Consider the following 16,963-nt stretch of genomic DNA (forward strand, 5'->3'; position numbering starts at 1 on the left):
TGGATATGTGCATTGAATTATGGGATACTAAGGCAATTGATGTGAAGTCATTAGCTTCTATATATATCCACACACACACACACACACACACACACACACACACACACACACACACACACAGTCCAGTCTTGAAGTTTACTTCACATGCAAACTTTGCTTGCTTACGCTTAGATAAAGGATGAAACCAAGAATATAATTTCTTGGCATCTTTAATTTATAGTATAATAAGTGAAAAACACTTTCAACTTCAATATCAACCTGGTGTTCAGCTAAACTGGCTATTCCTTTGACCGGGCTATATGATTTGAGTCTCAAAACAGGGAAGATTCCACAGGAGTGGAAAAAATATATGGTAATTCCATTGCACAAGGTGGTACAAAGACAGCTGTATCCAACTATCAACCTATCAGTATTTCTGGAGTGGCAGTGAAGATTTTAGAAAAGTTTGTTAGGGATTGCATACAGAAATAGATTGAGAGAGAGAGAAACTATACTTTGCAATGAACAGCATGAGGTTACTAAGGAAAGGTCATATTTGAGTAACTTGCTCACGTTGTATAATAATGTTACCATTGAGTTAGACAAGGGAAATGGATATACCATGATACTTTTAGATTTTGGTAAGGCTTCTGACAAAATATAGCATGCAAGACTGTTGAATAAATTTGAGAATATGCCATTGGATTATAAATTATTAGCATGGATAAGAGGATGGCTGACTGTTAGACATGAGAAAGTGGTAAATAAGGGATACAAGTTGGCAAGATTTAAGATAACCAGTGGTGTGCTACAAGAATCAGTCCTTGGACCATTATTATTCAATCTGTACATTAATGACACTGGGATTTAACATATGATAAACCGATATTTGCTGATGATGCAAAGATAGGTTGGGTAACCAGGAGTGCTACATATGCGGTACTTGCAGGATGATTTGAATAGGCTGAAATTGTAGGCAGGGCCATCGCCAGATTAGATGGCCCCCTGAGGCAAACAATTACATATCGCTCCTGATGGATTATAGACAAAAATATAAGAAAATCTCCAATTGCTATTTTGTTTTTATTTTGAGAGAAGCATTAATGCAAAACAATTATATAATAATATTAATTAAATGTTTCAGACAAAATATTTAGATAGACTATAAAAGTTTATAAAATTCACATTGTATGATACTTTACAGTTGTTTCAAGATAAAGGATTAAATTAAATTTATTATGAGTTGTTTCCTTTGTATCTAATAAGTAGGTTTTAAAATGTTTAGTTCAAGTATGTATGACCATAATTTTTTTTATTATTAAAATATAATAAGCACATATCTAACTGTCAATGGGAAACGGCACCTTTTTTATTTGCTAAAATAAATGGCGTATATATATATATTTGTAAAATATCTTGTTGCCATAATACAGTGCCTACTGCAATATGGCTGAATGAGCGCTGTTATTATTATTATTCAGGCCTCCAAGGAGTCAAAAGACTCATCGAGGGAAGTCCTTCCTAAGACATAAAGTCTGTCAAGACTCATCGAGGGGAGGTCCCCCCCCCTGAGAAACACAAAGTCTATCATACCATTCTTTAAACTCACTGACCGTTCTCGCTCCCACCACTCCATCAGGCAATGCATTCCACGGCTCAACCACCCTTCACACAAAGAAACCACTCCTTACCCTCCTGCTCACAGTTTCCTTTCGTAACTTCCAGGGATGGCCTCTTGTCATCACTCCTTCCCGCTGATCAACCAAGCGAAAGAACTCCCCAGTATCAACCCTGTAACCACCTCTCAACAGTTTAAAAGTCTCAATCATATCACCTCTCCTTCTTCTATCCACCAAACTCTGCAGTCCACATTCTCTCAGCCGATCCTCATGTGAGGATCCTCATGTAGCCGATCCTCATGTAGCATAGAGGCAGCCTGCCTGTGAGGCAGGCTGCCTCTATGCTACATCCTGTTATGATGGTACTGATTGTAGGCATGTGAGCATGAGTTAAAAGTAAAATGGCTATCAGTTCAATGTTATTATTATCACCCAAGACCCCATGGAGTTCAAAGACTCACAAATAACAATCACAAATATCCAAGCCTGCAATGGGATTTGAACCCATTATGGTTGGAGAACAGATATACTAACCACTTGGACAATCAGGCCAGTAAGATAGAGGAGTTGATGTATTAAAAAAATACTCAGAAAAATGTTTTTCCAAAATTAAATATGAATAGGTATATGAATATAAATATGAATTAGTATCTCTCTGGAGAGATACTAATCGGTCTGTAATTAGTATCTCTCCAAAGTAAAATTCAGGAATGGGTGTATAGGAATATGATACTGCATGGTGAACAGGACAGCTTTGTAAAAGGTAAGTCCTGCCTTAGTAATTTATTCACATTTTATAATAATAATAATCATATGATGATACATGGCCGTGAGTCCACTTTACGGGGAGGTACGGCACCATCTCAGTCCCCCCAAATTTTATCCGGGCTCCAGAACTGGCATAGCCGACGAATCATACCTATGGCTGGGTCAGTATTCCTGACTGTAATCCATGTGTGTTCACTGGACCGGTTTTCCTGCTTGCGGGATGAAAAACCCCAGATAAACTAGGGGAAAAAACCCTGCTGTCCACGCCCAAGACTGGCTAAGTTGGCTATGGCTGAGGAAGATCCTTAAGCTCCTCGCATCGTCGACGGGAATCGAACCTAGGACACTCCTTCCCCAGGCATATGGTTGCGAAGCACATAGCCACTAGGCTAACTGCGCAGACACATTTTATAATAAGGTGACAGCATAATTAGATAAAGGAAATGGCTACTCCATGATACTGCTGGACTTTGCAAAGGCATATGACAGAATACCACGTGGAAAACTATTACACAAGTTAGATCAATGGTAATGGATATGAGGCTGATGGCATGGATGGGGTGGGGGCCTAACAGATGGTCATCAAAGAGTAGTTTATGGTGGAGTGAAATCAAGGAGAATGAGGGTGACTAACAGAGTGCCTCAGGATTTGTATATTAATGATATAGGGGAAAGGTTTAAGGGGGGGGGGTTATTCAGTTGTTTGCTGATAATACAAAATTGGGGAGGGCAATAGTTGATAAAGGTAATGTAGATATCCTGCAAGATGATTTAAATAATTTGGCAGCATAGGAAAAGGACAATAGTTATCACATTAATGTTGCAGAATGCACTTTGGGATGAAAAGATTACATACTTTGTATCATATTGATGTATTGGATTACAGGAAACTGATAAGGCTAGGGATCTGTTAGTGATGGTGTATAGAGATTTGAAGTTTAGAAGTCATATTGCAAAAGTTGTTAAAATAGCTCAAAGGACTATATTACTTATTTAGATTGTACACTAAATAGTAAAGATAGGGAGGTTATTATCCCATTTTATTAGGCCATGATTTGGCCACATCTTGACTACTGTGCACAGATATGTCACCTGGAGTTCTTGGATATCAGGAGGTATTGGAGAAGATTCAAAGAGTAAAGCTAGTGACAGTTCTGTGGAATGCTCCCTATGAGGATGGATTGAATTCAACACACACACCTTCAATCCCTATGAGAATGGATTGAAGGTGTGTGGGTTGAAGAGTTTAGTTAACAGGTGGACGAGAAAGGAAATAATAAAAAATTTTAAGTTACTAAAAGGGATTAGATTGTATAAGGGATTGACACAAAAGAAATTTTCCAATACATGAGGAGTAAGGGAAGAATAAGAGGTTACTTCTGGAAGTTGTGTACGAGTGTGGTTAGTAAGGTTGCGCAGACTAGGTTCTTTTCTTGAAGAGTGGTGAATGAGTGGATGGATTGCCAGAAATAGTTGTGAGTACCCAACAATGAATAAGTTTAAGGAGAGCTAAGATAGGTATTGGATGTGAAAATGGTTAGTGTGGGTTTCATACAATGAGTCTTCTGACTCTATGGAGATACCCATAATAATAAAATGTGCATCCTTGTTGATTCCAGCTACCTCTGGGCTTTGAAATAGCCTTCCCCAAAAACTATAATCTCTAGTTGTTTAAAAAAACTTAAAAAGTTTGTTCTTGAGCACTTGTCCACACACATGGTGCATGCACAGCACTGATGTGCTATAGGTTTTGCAATCTTTTGTGTAAGGAGTTGATGTATTAAAAAAAATATTCAGGAAAATGACTGTTTTTCGAAATTAAATATGAATAGGTATATAAATATAAATAAATCAAAAACAGGAATCATCTTTAAGTTTTCAGAGTTCAGGTATATATTCTATATTTATGAACTAACATGAGTATTTTAATTGAAGTTAAATGATAAAATATATATATATATATATATATATATATATATATATACTAACCTCAAATGCCACTGCTTTAAAAGTTGGAAATGGAAGTAAATGAGATGTATGCATGAGTGCTGATCCAACCATATAAAGAGCCTTCATAAAGAATACTTTAACAAATGGGTGTTCAGAAAGTCGATCATAGAGAAGTGGTGAAGTGGTTGTACGTGCAGAATTCACAGCAACCCAGTATCCTCCTCTTGCACTGCGGCGTACATTATCAGGTTCTCCTGGAAGATTTTGTGCAAGAATTTCCATATGTCCAGCTTTCGGGCCCTTGATATAATACCTATATCAAAAGAATTTTGTGTGTAGTATATTTATTTACATATATGCACTGTAATTTGATGATATCTTGTTACAACTGCAGCCAAATACTGTTCTCAATATGCTAGGGAACTAAATTTTTTTATCAAGAATAAATACCTATTCAATTTACTAAATTAAGAACTATATATAGAATATAGGATATATAGCTACATACAGAAGACAAATATCTTGATTAACGACTGCGTTGCAAAATACAAAATTCTGTTTTACTACTAATAATCAAGCTAGTATCATAGAAACATTAATGATATTTCCTATGAGTAGCATAATATGCATAGTAAAGGTCTGTCATTATGAGAGTTCAAAAAATATCACAAAACTGTTTTATAACAAATACTGTATTTACCAGTGTATAAGATGCACTGGTATATAAGATAGCCATTTTTCAGTAGCATTTCTTTTACCTCAAAAAAAAATTTTTTTTTTTTTGTGAAAATAATTATAACATCTTATCATACACTGATTAAAAACAATTTCAGAGAATTTTGGTATATGAGGGTGGTCTGAAAAGTTCTCGGCCTCAACCATAGATGGCAACACTATTGGCAAGAAATTTTTTTTTCGAAGTTGGTACATCTGTCATAAGCATACATGTGAAATTGTAAGTCATTCTATCAAGTAGTTTGTTTTATACAGCTGACTGTATCCCTTGAAATGGATAAAATTGAATATCGTACAGTTATAAAATTCTTTGTAAAGAAAGGTTTAACACCAAAAGAAATTCATTTGAAGTTCATAAAAGTTTATGGGAACTCTTCTCCTTTGTTTTAAACAATTAAGAAATAGGCTGCAAGAGTTCAAATGTGGCCATACCAGCCTTGAAGGTAATCCACATGAATGAAGTCCAAAAAGTGTAACAACACCAGAAATCATTGATCAAGACCAGTCATCCAATACACGATATGTATCAGATGACTGGCAAGTCAAAGTGCATTAAATTGCTCAGACTATAGGCATTTCAAAAGAATCATATTGATGTATTGGATTACAGGAAACTGATAAGGCTAGGGATCTGTTAGTGATGGTGTATAGAGGTTTGAAGTTTAGAAGTCATATTATGGTGTAGGATATATTTTGCATGAAAAATTGCAAATCAAAAAGCTTTGTGCATGATGGGAGCCACGTTTGCTCACAGCAGATCAAAAATGCACTTGCATGAAAATCTCTGAAAAGTGCTTGGAGCATTTTAACAAGAATAAAACTGATTTTGTGCACTGATTTATTACTATGGATGAGACTTGGATTCACCATTACACACCAAAATCCAAACAGCAGTCAAAACAGAAGCTGGTTGTTCAGCGCCAAAGAAGACAAAGTCGGTTCCATCAGCAGGAAAGGTCATGGCATCTGTGTTTTGGGATGCTAAAGGCATTTTGTTTATTAATTATCTTGAAAAGGGTAAAACAATAACTGGGGAATATTATTCTGATCTTTTAACCAGACTAGACGAAAAAATTCATGAGAAAATACCTGTTTTGCAGAAGAAAAAAATCATCTTTCATCAGGACAATGCACCTGCCCACAGAAGTGTTTTGGCAATGGGAAAATTAAGGGAATCTACAATGGTGCTGGAGCATCATTGGAATAACTGTATTAGCCTTAATATGTTGAAAAATAAAAATAATTTTGAAATTATAAATTGGTTTTATCATTGTTAGGCCGAGAACTTTTTAGACCACCCTTGTAAAACAATTATGTATCAAGAAAAAAATGTAGGATTATAATAACAATTTTAATCTTCTTCTTCATCTTCAGAACTAGACAAACTATCTTCTGAAATCACTTCTGTATTTGAAACAGAGTCATTGCTTACTTCAAGCAATAAATCATCTTCAGTACCATTAAAGGCATTACTAATGCCACACTTCTTAAATTACTTAATAATAATCCGGTTTTATTGCATTCCATGAAGTTTCATGGAATGCAATTAGTGTTTTGTTTGTAGGCACATCAAAAGTCAGGTTCCTCATCCATATTTTCTATTTGGGTTGGTTCAAGGTTCCCTTGTTTCCTAGCATTAATGACGTGCTTATGAAAGTCAATAACTTTATTTTCATATTCATCTGGCATCTTTTGTGATATCTGTTTTTGTTCACATACATAAGTTATTTCTTTTCATAAACCTATAGGACCATGATGTTGAACCTGTAAATTTAACAATACCTCTGTCTGTTGTCATTTGTTTTGATTGGTGAATAATAATTTTTCTGGATACTGAAATACCAGATTTTCTGTTGTCTAATTGTTAATGGTACTGAAGATTATTTATTGTTTGAAGAAAGCAATGACTCTGTTTCCAAGGTGCCAGCAAAGGTTGGTCAATTAGTAGAGGCTCTGCTACTAATGGCTCATGCAAAAAGTTAAGCAAGTTTGAGTACGGTTAGTAGTTGGAAGGAGAAAATTGTTCAATGCTGTTGGCATACTCTCCCTCAATGAGTCTTTGGACTCCCTGGAGGTGTCCAATAATAATAATAAATAATACTCGCATTTTTAATTCTTCCTCAAATTCTGGCCATTTATTATTATTATCATTATTATGTCACATTGACAAATCATGCATCTTTAAGTGCAATAGAATTAGTGATATTCTAGAACTCCTCTTCCTAGACTAGTCCTTGGACTCCCTCGATCTGGGAGTCCAAGGACTCATTGAGGGAGAGCACCTACTCAACTCTCCGTCTCCACGACTCAATCCACCAGATACAGCGAACCGCATCATCTACACAAAGGCTGTCCAACCTTAGATAATCCGAGGGCCGCATTCAATGCATATCTAATAATTTAGTGAGTAGCTGCGACACAACCTCGATAGCTAAACAAACGTTAATTGTGCACTTATTGCACACTCACATAACCTGTGAGTGGTGGAGCATGCGTGTTAGAACAAAACAATGCAAAAATGCTTCTTTGACACATCTAATATTCGAAAACACATGGGTATACAGTGATGTAAAAACACCAAATAAAATAACCAACATCGAGATTATCGATTAGTGATAGAATTAAAATATCTAATATGCATTCGATTCAAATTGTTATTTTATTTTTTCGCTTGTAAAAATCAAAACCCACAGGCGGGCCTGCACAAAATCACAACACGGGCCACATGCAGCCTGTGTTTTGGACAGCCCTGATCTACACCAAAACCATCTACTGTCCACCACCACTACTATTTTCACAGACAATCACAAAACATTCATGCCCACAGCAGGATTTGAACCTGTAACCTTTTTGCTGGAAAGCAGAAATACCTAACCGCTCAGCCAACCAGGCCTTATGTTTATTACGTTCAGTCTCTAGTCCTGTTCTTGTTTTCTCCAACTTTGTATCATGTTTTGGTTGGTGGTGGCCAAACATACAATGCTGTTGCTCTATTGCCATTTTCCTTTACATATGAAATGATGCCAAGTTTGAAAGCAATATTATAGAAATGTCTGTTGCTTCTGAGCCATGGGTTAATAATAAAAATAATCTTAAACACTAGAATATCACTAATTCTACTTCACTTAAAGCCCATCGGATGCACGATTTGTCAATTGTCGTTACGATCTTGCTTGACAGCTTTCTGTCAAGCATGATCAACAACTGCTAATCTCTGTGTTTTAAATGAAACTGGATGCAGCGCATTTCACTATATGTAATGTATCTTTCTTTAATTAGTTATGGTTATCTATATTTTAACTTTACTTATTTGACTTGAAATCACATATGACAAAAAGTGACTTAAAACAAGTTATAAACAAACTGAAAATGAAAGATCATCAGAGAATCAAAATCAACATGGAATGTGAGAACAATGAACAGATGTGGAAAATTAGAAAATCTCAAACAAGAAATGGACAAAGGAAAAATTGATATCATAGGGCTCTGTGAAGTCAGATAGGAAGGAATAGGTGATTTTTATTATTATTATTATTAAACAAGACCTCATGGAGTCAAAGACTCATCTAGGAGGTCCTTTTATCTCACACACATCTCATCATACTGGGTCTTAAACACATTCAAACTCCTTGCAGACACCACACTCTCAGGCAAGGCATTCCAATCATTCACAACTCTGCACGAAAAAAACCTGCCTCTCACTCCCCTACTCACACCCTCTTTATACAGTTTCCAGGGATGACCTCTGGTTCTCCCCTGATCTCCCACTATTCGCTGTAGAACTTCTCCACCATTGATCCTATAGCAACCCCTTACCAACTTGTAGGTCTCTATCATATCTCCCCTCTTCCTTCTCTCCACTAGTCTCTGCAAATTACATCTTTTCAATCTTTCCTCATACTCGACATTCCAGAGGTCAGAAAGTACCTTAGTCAGTCGCCTTTTAACCCTTTCCAACATCTCTTCATCCTTCTGAAAACCAGGTGACCAAATCTGGGCACAATAGTCCATGTGTGGCCTAATCAAAGCCTTATACAATGGAACAAGAATCTCCCTACTTCTACACGTCAGTGTCCTCCTCATCATTCCCAGAAGTCTTTGTGTTGTCTTCACAATTTTGGCGATGTGACCCATAAATTTTAGATCCTTATCCACTATCACTCCCAGATCTCTTATTTCCTCTACTTCCAACAATATATTCTCACCAAGCATAAATTCTGCATCCCATCTTTGTTTTCCAAATTTTAAAACCTTACATTTTGCAACATTGAACTCACATCCCCATTTGCTTGCCCAATCACTCAATTTATTCAAGTCTTCTTGCAAGGCCACAACATCTTCACTACTCTTTATGGTTCGTCCCAACTTTGCATCATCTGCAAACAACTGAATATCTCCATCCAAATCTTCGCCAATATCATTAATATACAAGTTAAATAGTAATGGCCCTAAAACAGATCCCTGAGGCACTCCACTAGTGACTTTCCTTTTCCTGGATATTGCACCCCCATACACAACTTGTTGATACCTATCAGATAGCCAGTCTCCAATCCAATGCACTAATCTAATATCCAACCCCATCTGCTCTAGTTTGACTGTCAACTTATCATGAGGTACTCTATCAAAAGCTTTTGCGAAATCCAAGTATATTACTGTGTATCCTTCTCCTCTGTCCAAGGAAGCAGTCACTTTATTGTAATAAGTAAGTAGATTACTAAAACACGACCTCCCTTTAGCAAATCCATGCTGTCCATCAAAGATTATACCATTGTTGTCAACCCAACTCTGGATCCTAGTTCTCACAAGCTTCTCCAACAACTTAACCACAACACCTGACACACAGATAGGCCTATAGTTTGATGCTTGAGTTCGATCACCTCCTTTATGAAGTGGCACAATCTTGCCCTCCTTCCACTCTTTAGGGACTTGACCAAGTGCAAGACTCGTATTAAAAAAATATGTCAAGGCAGGTGTCAACTCTCTGGCACATTCCTTCAGAATACGCGGTGATATATTATCAAGTCCCACAGCCTTATTTACATCTAGTTTACTCAACTCCCCAAACACCTCTTGCTCACTTACAGTCAGTCTCTCCTCCCCATCATCAACTGCTCTTAATCTCTCCATGAAGTCACATTCACAAGATTGAAAGATCTTTATGAACTGCTCATTAAGTATCTCCACCACACATTCTGCAACAGCTGTCTTTATACCATTTCCTCCAATCAATGTCATCCTTCCATAATCATTCTTTCTTTTGCTGGCTACATATCGAAAAAAACTCCCTAGGATTCTTTTTAGCTTCATAAGCTAACTGCTGTTCATACCTCTCTTTAGCTACTCTCACCAACCAAGTCACTCTCCTTGCCTGGTCTTTGTAGAACTCATGAAATTGGTTACTTCCACTTCTCTTATGCTGCCTCCACAATGCCCTTTTTCTCTGTATTGCATGCTTAATCTCTTTATTCATCCATCTCACACCTAACTTATTTAACCTTCTCACCCATGGTATACATTTAGACATTGCATCCACTAAATATTTTTTGAAAATCCCCCAAGCTGCATTGATCTCTTTTCCAGCTAACTCCTCATTCCATGCTACACCTGCAAGCTGTCTCCTGAGCTCTTCATAATCACCCCCCTTGTAGTTCCACATATACCCTTTTTTCACAGGGGTCCTTGCACTGCTGGCAACCACCCAAGTAATCACCTCATGGTCACTTTCACCAATTGGTGGATGATTTGATACCTCATTGATAATTACATCCTCCGATGAGATGACCAAATTCAAGACCCTTAATCCTCTTGTGCCCTCTGTTACATACTGTCTGAGGTAGTTATCCCTCAAAAACTCAAGAAACTCATTTTCTTTACTTCCAGTTGCTATCTCTTCATTCCAGTCTATATTGCCATAATTAAAACCACCCATAATGATCACCCTTTTCTTATTTGCTTGGCTTATTTGACCATACATTTCACTATCACCACCATCCACATTACCAGGTCTATAACAACATCCCACCAAGTATTTGATTCTATTCACCTCTATCTCACACCATCCATCATTTTTTATTTTGGTTTAACCAATAAGAATACAATTTGGTCGGCTAAATCCCAAATTGCCAGCCCATCCTCGTTCGTTCAGTATCAAAGTAGATACCCAACAGGGTGCACCACGAGAAGGTGAGGATTGGACATTAGGTCAGAAGCCCTGGTCGGTTCTCCGCATTCCTTTAAAGGCTATGTGGAGGTCTCCTCTCAGTTATACAGCTTTGACCCTCACCATACTGCCTCAAAACCACTGGCCCCATTTCCCCCTTGCATCTCTATCTTGTATGGACATAACTCTTTCTCTATCATCAATAGCACTCCCCCTCCCTTTTTACCCCTTCTATCCTCACGAAACACATCATACCTTTCCATCTCTATTCCTGTCAGGATGTCATCCTCATCTAACCATGTCTCACTTATTCTGACAATCTCTGGGTGCACAGACGCAATTAGTGCAACCATTTCATCTGCCTTGTTTCTTATACTTCTAGCATTGGTATACAAACACAACAACTCATTTCTGGATCTACAGCTAGTTCCACTGATACCACTCACTCGATGTGATCTCTCCATGCTGGACTGGGGCCATTTCCCTTTCTGCTTCTTCATTTTAGAACCCTTTGCAATTCCATCTGTTTCCTTTTGATCCCTGATCATCCCATTACTTTCCTGCCCACACATTCTCTCACCTCCTCTTAGAGCATCCACCTTTCTCACGCTGTGTATCCCTGTCCACCCTGAGCCTCCCCGTTTCCCTGCTCCTCTTGCACACCCATTCTCTCATTATCTATACTCATACCACTCACTTCCACATTCATTTCCACTCCTTCAATCTCTCCTGTCTTACTCTCCTGCTCTTCCACATCACTCCCCTCTCGATCTGATTCATTCTCTCTATTCACTTCTCTACCTTCCAGCAGCAGTCTCTCCAAGCGACTCACACCATAACCACTCAAATGCAGTCCATTCGCTCCCATACAGCTCACTTCGTCCCTCAAACTCATTCCACACATTAACAAACTGTACTCCCATCTCCTCACACATTTCAGCCAGAATATCATTCATAATCCTTGCTCTCCGCCTCATTTCACCACAATCATACCTAGGCAACACACTGACCACCCTTCCTGTCACACTATTCTCCTTTATCTTTCCAAGCAGTCTCCTGACATTCATTTTGACATGCTCTTTGTTCTTTCTCAAATCATTCGTACCAATTAATACAATTAACTCTTTTGCTCGTTCCCGCCTCATATTCAATGCCTCAATCACTCTACTCATTTTACCGCCTGGAAAACATACCTTCTGCATTTTATCCTCTAGCACACCTTTAATAATGGAGTCGCCATACAATGCCACTCGCTCATCTTTTGTTAACTCTTTCATGCCATCATGATTTATTTTAATAGTTTTGACCTGCATTCTCTTAATTTCATTCCGCATCCATTTCATTTCTTGCTTCATCCAATCCAATTCACCTTCTGAACCTCGCGACACATTCACTCTATCATTAAATCTTTCTAACTTTCTAACTCTCGACCTTCTCTTCTCACTTTCCCTCTCATTCATCCTTCTTTGTTTCCGTACTTTCGGTCCAACATACGTCCAACTTTCACTGTCATTCTTCTCACTTTCACTCTCACATATCTTTCTTTGTTTCCGTACTTTCGGACTAACATGCGTCCAACTTTCGCTATCATTCTTCTCACTTTTACTGTCATTCATCTTTCTTTGGTTCAGTACTTTCGTTCCAACATGCGTCCAACTTTCGCCATCAGTCATTCTTTTTTCGCTATCATTCATTCTTTCGATTTTTTTTACTTGCGATTTCTGCACCACGCCATTTCTACTTTCATTCGTTCTCTCAATTTCGTTTCTTTCCGCCTCACTTTCGTCCCTTTTAACATCCATTACGGTTGTCAAATCGCTCTTTTTCTTTTTTCCTGATTTTTTAACATTTTTTTGCCTGTCTTTCTCGCCATCCTCTTTCAAACATGCACTCGCGACACAATCTGTACTAGCACTTTCTGTCATCAACTTCATATTCGCATTCATCAATTCCTCGTTCAGGTCACATTTCGCACACACCCTTCTTCCATCTGCACTAAACATCCACAAATCATTTATGTAATCGAAGGAATACATATAACAGACCTCACACTTAACGAATCTACTGAAATCCAAATTAAAATCATGGAATGACAATGCAGCCGCCATTTTTTTTTTCTCTGCAGGTTACTAGGTCTAATATTAACGTTTTCGTATTTAGTTTAAGCAAGAAAAAAAAACCCACACTAATAATATCGGTAGCGTACAACGTTTACAGCCGCTCTTACTTAAACAATTATGCATATATACTTAATTATTCCTAGTAAAACTTATCTGAATCAGGAGCTCTTCAAAGCACGTTCGTAGCGCTTGACCCACTAGCGCCCGATATCAACTGCAACGTTATAGTGACGAAGTAAGAGTAATTTACTCAGGTGGAGATGAAAAGGAAAAAGGAATTGCACTTGTTTTTAATAAAAGAACAGCAAAGAGCATCATTAGCATAAACTGTCTGAATGACAGGATTATGGTGGTAAAATTGAAGGCTGAGCCGGTGGACATAACAATAATTATTATTATTCCTGACACCAAGGAGTCTGAAGACTCCTCACGGGAGGACACCTACAACTTTCCAACTGATACAACTGTCTCAACGACTACACCGAACCTCTACTACAAATAATGCAGGTATATATGCCAACAAGTGATCATTCAGATGAAGAAATAGAGGAAATGTACAAACAATTACAAGAACTAACTAAGGAGGAAAAAAGAAAAGACTATATGATTATAATGGGAGATTGGAATGGAGTTGTAGGAGAAGAAGAGTTTGGGAGTGTAGTAGGAAGATATGGACTAGGTAATAGAAATGAGAGAGGGGAAAGGTTAGTGGAATTCTCTAAAGAAAATAAGCTAATAATTATGAATACTTGGTTTAAAAAATCTAAGAGAAGACTATACACATGGAAAAAACCAGGAGATATGGAAAGGTATCGAATTGATTACATTATGGTAAAGCAAAGATACAAGAATAGTGTAAAAAAATGCATGCATGCATCCTGGAGCTGATATTTACTCTGACCACAACCTACTATTCATAGAAATAAATGTGAAACTAAAGAAAATAAAAGAAGCTATGAAAAGGAAAAAATGGAACTTGGAGAAATTAAAAAATACCAAGGAATTTAGAAATAAATTAGAGAAAGAATTAGAGGAAACAAGTTTTGTTAAAACTGAAGATCCAGAAAAGAAATGGGAACAAGTTAAAGAGAAAATAAAGAAGATTGCAGAAGAAAAAATTGGATATGTAAGAGCTAAAAGAATAAAAAAACCTTGGATAACTAATGAGATGATTTCTCTAATGGAAGAAGAAAATGAAAAATAAAGACACCCCAGAATGGAAAATACAATATAGAACCCTGAATGACAAATTGAGAAGGGAAGCAAAAGAAGTAGAGAGGATTGACTAAAAAATAATGTGAAGAAATGGAAAATTATGAGAGAGCGGGAAAATATGATCTTTTGCATGAAAATGCAAGAAGCATGAATCACAAGAGAAATGGAATTTGAACTAGAGGCATAGAAAATAAGAATGGAAAAATCATAACTGAAGAAGATAAAATCGTAATGAGATGGAAGGAATACATTGAAGATCTATATGACAAGGAAAATAGACAAAAATGAGTTGCCATTAGAAGATATAAAGAAGGTAAATGAAGATCATCTAGGCACAGAAATTTTGAAGACGGAAGTAGAAATGGCCATTAAATGTGGAAAGGCAGAAGGAATAGATGAAATACCTGCAGAATTCCTGAAAAAACTGCAGAAGAAAGGAATTGAAGAAATAACCAAAATAATAATTTTAATTTATAACAAAGGAGAACTACCAAAAGATTTTATGATCTTAATATTTATACCTAAACCAAAGAAAAGTAATGCAGTGAACTGCAAAGATTTTAGAATAATAAGCCTCATTTCCCATACATCAAAAATACTTATGGGAATCTTAACATGAAGAATTGCATCTAAAGTGGAAGAATTTCTTGGAGAAGATCAGTTTGGTTTCAGGAAGGGTAGAGGAACAAGAGATGCGATTGGACTGTTAAGAATAGTAAGTGAAAGAAATCTGGAAGTGAATAAAGAAGTTAATATCAGTTATATAGATTTTGAAAGAGCTTTTGACTTTGTAAAATGGGATAAGGTGGTGGAAGTAATGGAAAAGATTGGTATAGATTGGAAAGACAGAAGGCTAATTATTTCACTATATATGGGACAAACTGCCATGGTGAGAAACATATATGGTACAACAGAACCAGGTATAATTGGAAGAGGAGTACGACAAGGCTGTTCTCTATCACCAATTTTGTTTAACATGTATTCCGAAGCAATGTTAAAAGAAGCACTGGAGAATTCGGAAGAAGGAATAAAGATTGGAGGTAGACAGATATTTACAATAAGATACACAGATGACAAGGATATCAGAATAAATGAGGAAAAAACTGAATCAAGTAAAGAAGTGTTATTAGCAGTGATGGGAGATGTAAAAGTGACATAAAAGCAAGAATAGCGATGGGAAGAGATGCCTTTAATAGAAAATGGAATTTATTCAGAAGTAAAATGGATAGAAACCTAAAGAAAAGACTAATAAAATGTTATGTGTGGAGTGTTGTCCTCTATGTAGCTGAAACTTGGACATTGAAGAAAGAAGAAATTAAGATTTTGGAAAGCTTTGAAATGTGGATTTGGAGAAGGATGGAAAAAAATCAAATGGACAGATAAAATAACTAATGAAGAGATCTTAAAAAGAATAGAAGAAGAAAGAAGTCTGTTAAGGAGGATAAAAAGAAGCAAGGGAAACTGGATCAGACATATTCTGAGAGGGAATGGAATCATCAGAGATACCATCGAAGGAAAAATAGATGGAAAAAGACCCAGAGGAAGAGTAAGGAAAACAATGCTAGATGACATGCTGAATGGAGACAGGTACACAACCTTGAAAGAGAAGGCTCAGAACAGAAGAGAGTGGAAGGAAAGTTTCTGCTGCTACTAAAAGAAGAACCTGCTGAATTGCCAAACACTCAAGAAGTAGAAGAAGCCCTATGCTATAACTATTAAGAGGCCCCTTGTAATGTGAGGCCCTATGCTATAGGTTTTCTAGCTCGTGCATAAATCCAGCCCCAGAACTAATGGACTCATTTTGATAGATTGGCTCTTTTTAATTCATTCCTATCATACTATGGCAAGAATCTTTACTCTCTCTCTCCCCTCCTCCTATTCCATTACTTCCAGTAGTATTTTCATATTTTCTCCCATTCCATAATATCTTTCAAATCATTTGTACCTACCAAATTATAAAGCACTTTCACTTTCTGTCTTTGCATTCTAACAGTCACACCATTAATTTTTGCTCCATTACTTGCATGGTATATTACAGTTTCACTTCATTCTCAATCAAGTACCCCACCCATCATCATGGAATTACTATATCATATTATCTCTTTTCTCTCCCTTTTACAATCTTTCATACTCTCTCTGGCACCTCTTCTTCCTTTCTTTCTGCACTATTTGCCAGACTTTTCTCCACCTGTTTCAGCTCACATTTGTCCACTGAAACGCTAAGGATTAATCTTTAAGCATGTAAAACTGTTATTATTTTGAAATAAACTATACTTTATTCTTTTGTTTTCTTACAAAATATTGACTATTTTATACAGCAACTTACCAAACTATTTCAACTAGCCTGATAGTTTTTTTTTTTTTAAAAAAGTATTTTATTTTTATAAATTGAATTTTTTTTTTCAAATACATTTTGA

At 36.8% G+C, this 16,963-nt stretch overlaps 1 protein-coding gene across 3 annotated transcripts in view; it reads right to left on the reverse strand.

Annotated features, from left to right (window-relative positions):
* Window positions 1-16,963, reverse strand: part of LOC150102233 (adipocyte plasma membrane-associated protein-like) — an 89,118-nt gene that overhangs the window by 11,126 nt on the left and 61,029 nt on the right. For all 3 annotated transcript variants that reach the window (XM_090399118.1, XM_090399117.1, XM_090399116.1), the window contains exon 8: window positions 4,356-4,629. In XM_090399118.1, coding sequence (XP_090255244.1) covers window positions 4,356-4,629 — 274 coding nt within the window. The remainder of the gene's footprint in view (window positions 1-4,355; window positions 4,630-16,963) is intronic.

This window comes from Typopeltis vanoorti, chromosome 10 (genome assembly GCF_054136105.1).
Source record: "Typopeltis vanoorti isolate ZY-2024b chromosome 10, IOZ_Tvanoo_1.0, whole genome shotgun sequence".
NCBI lineage: Eukaryota > Metazoa > Arthropoda > Arachnida > Uropygi > Thelyphonidae > Typopeltis > Typopeltis vanoorti.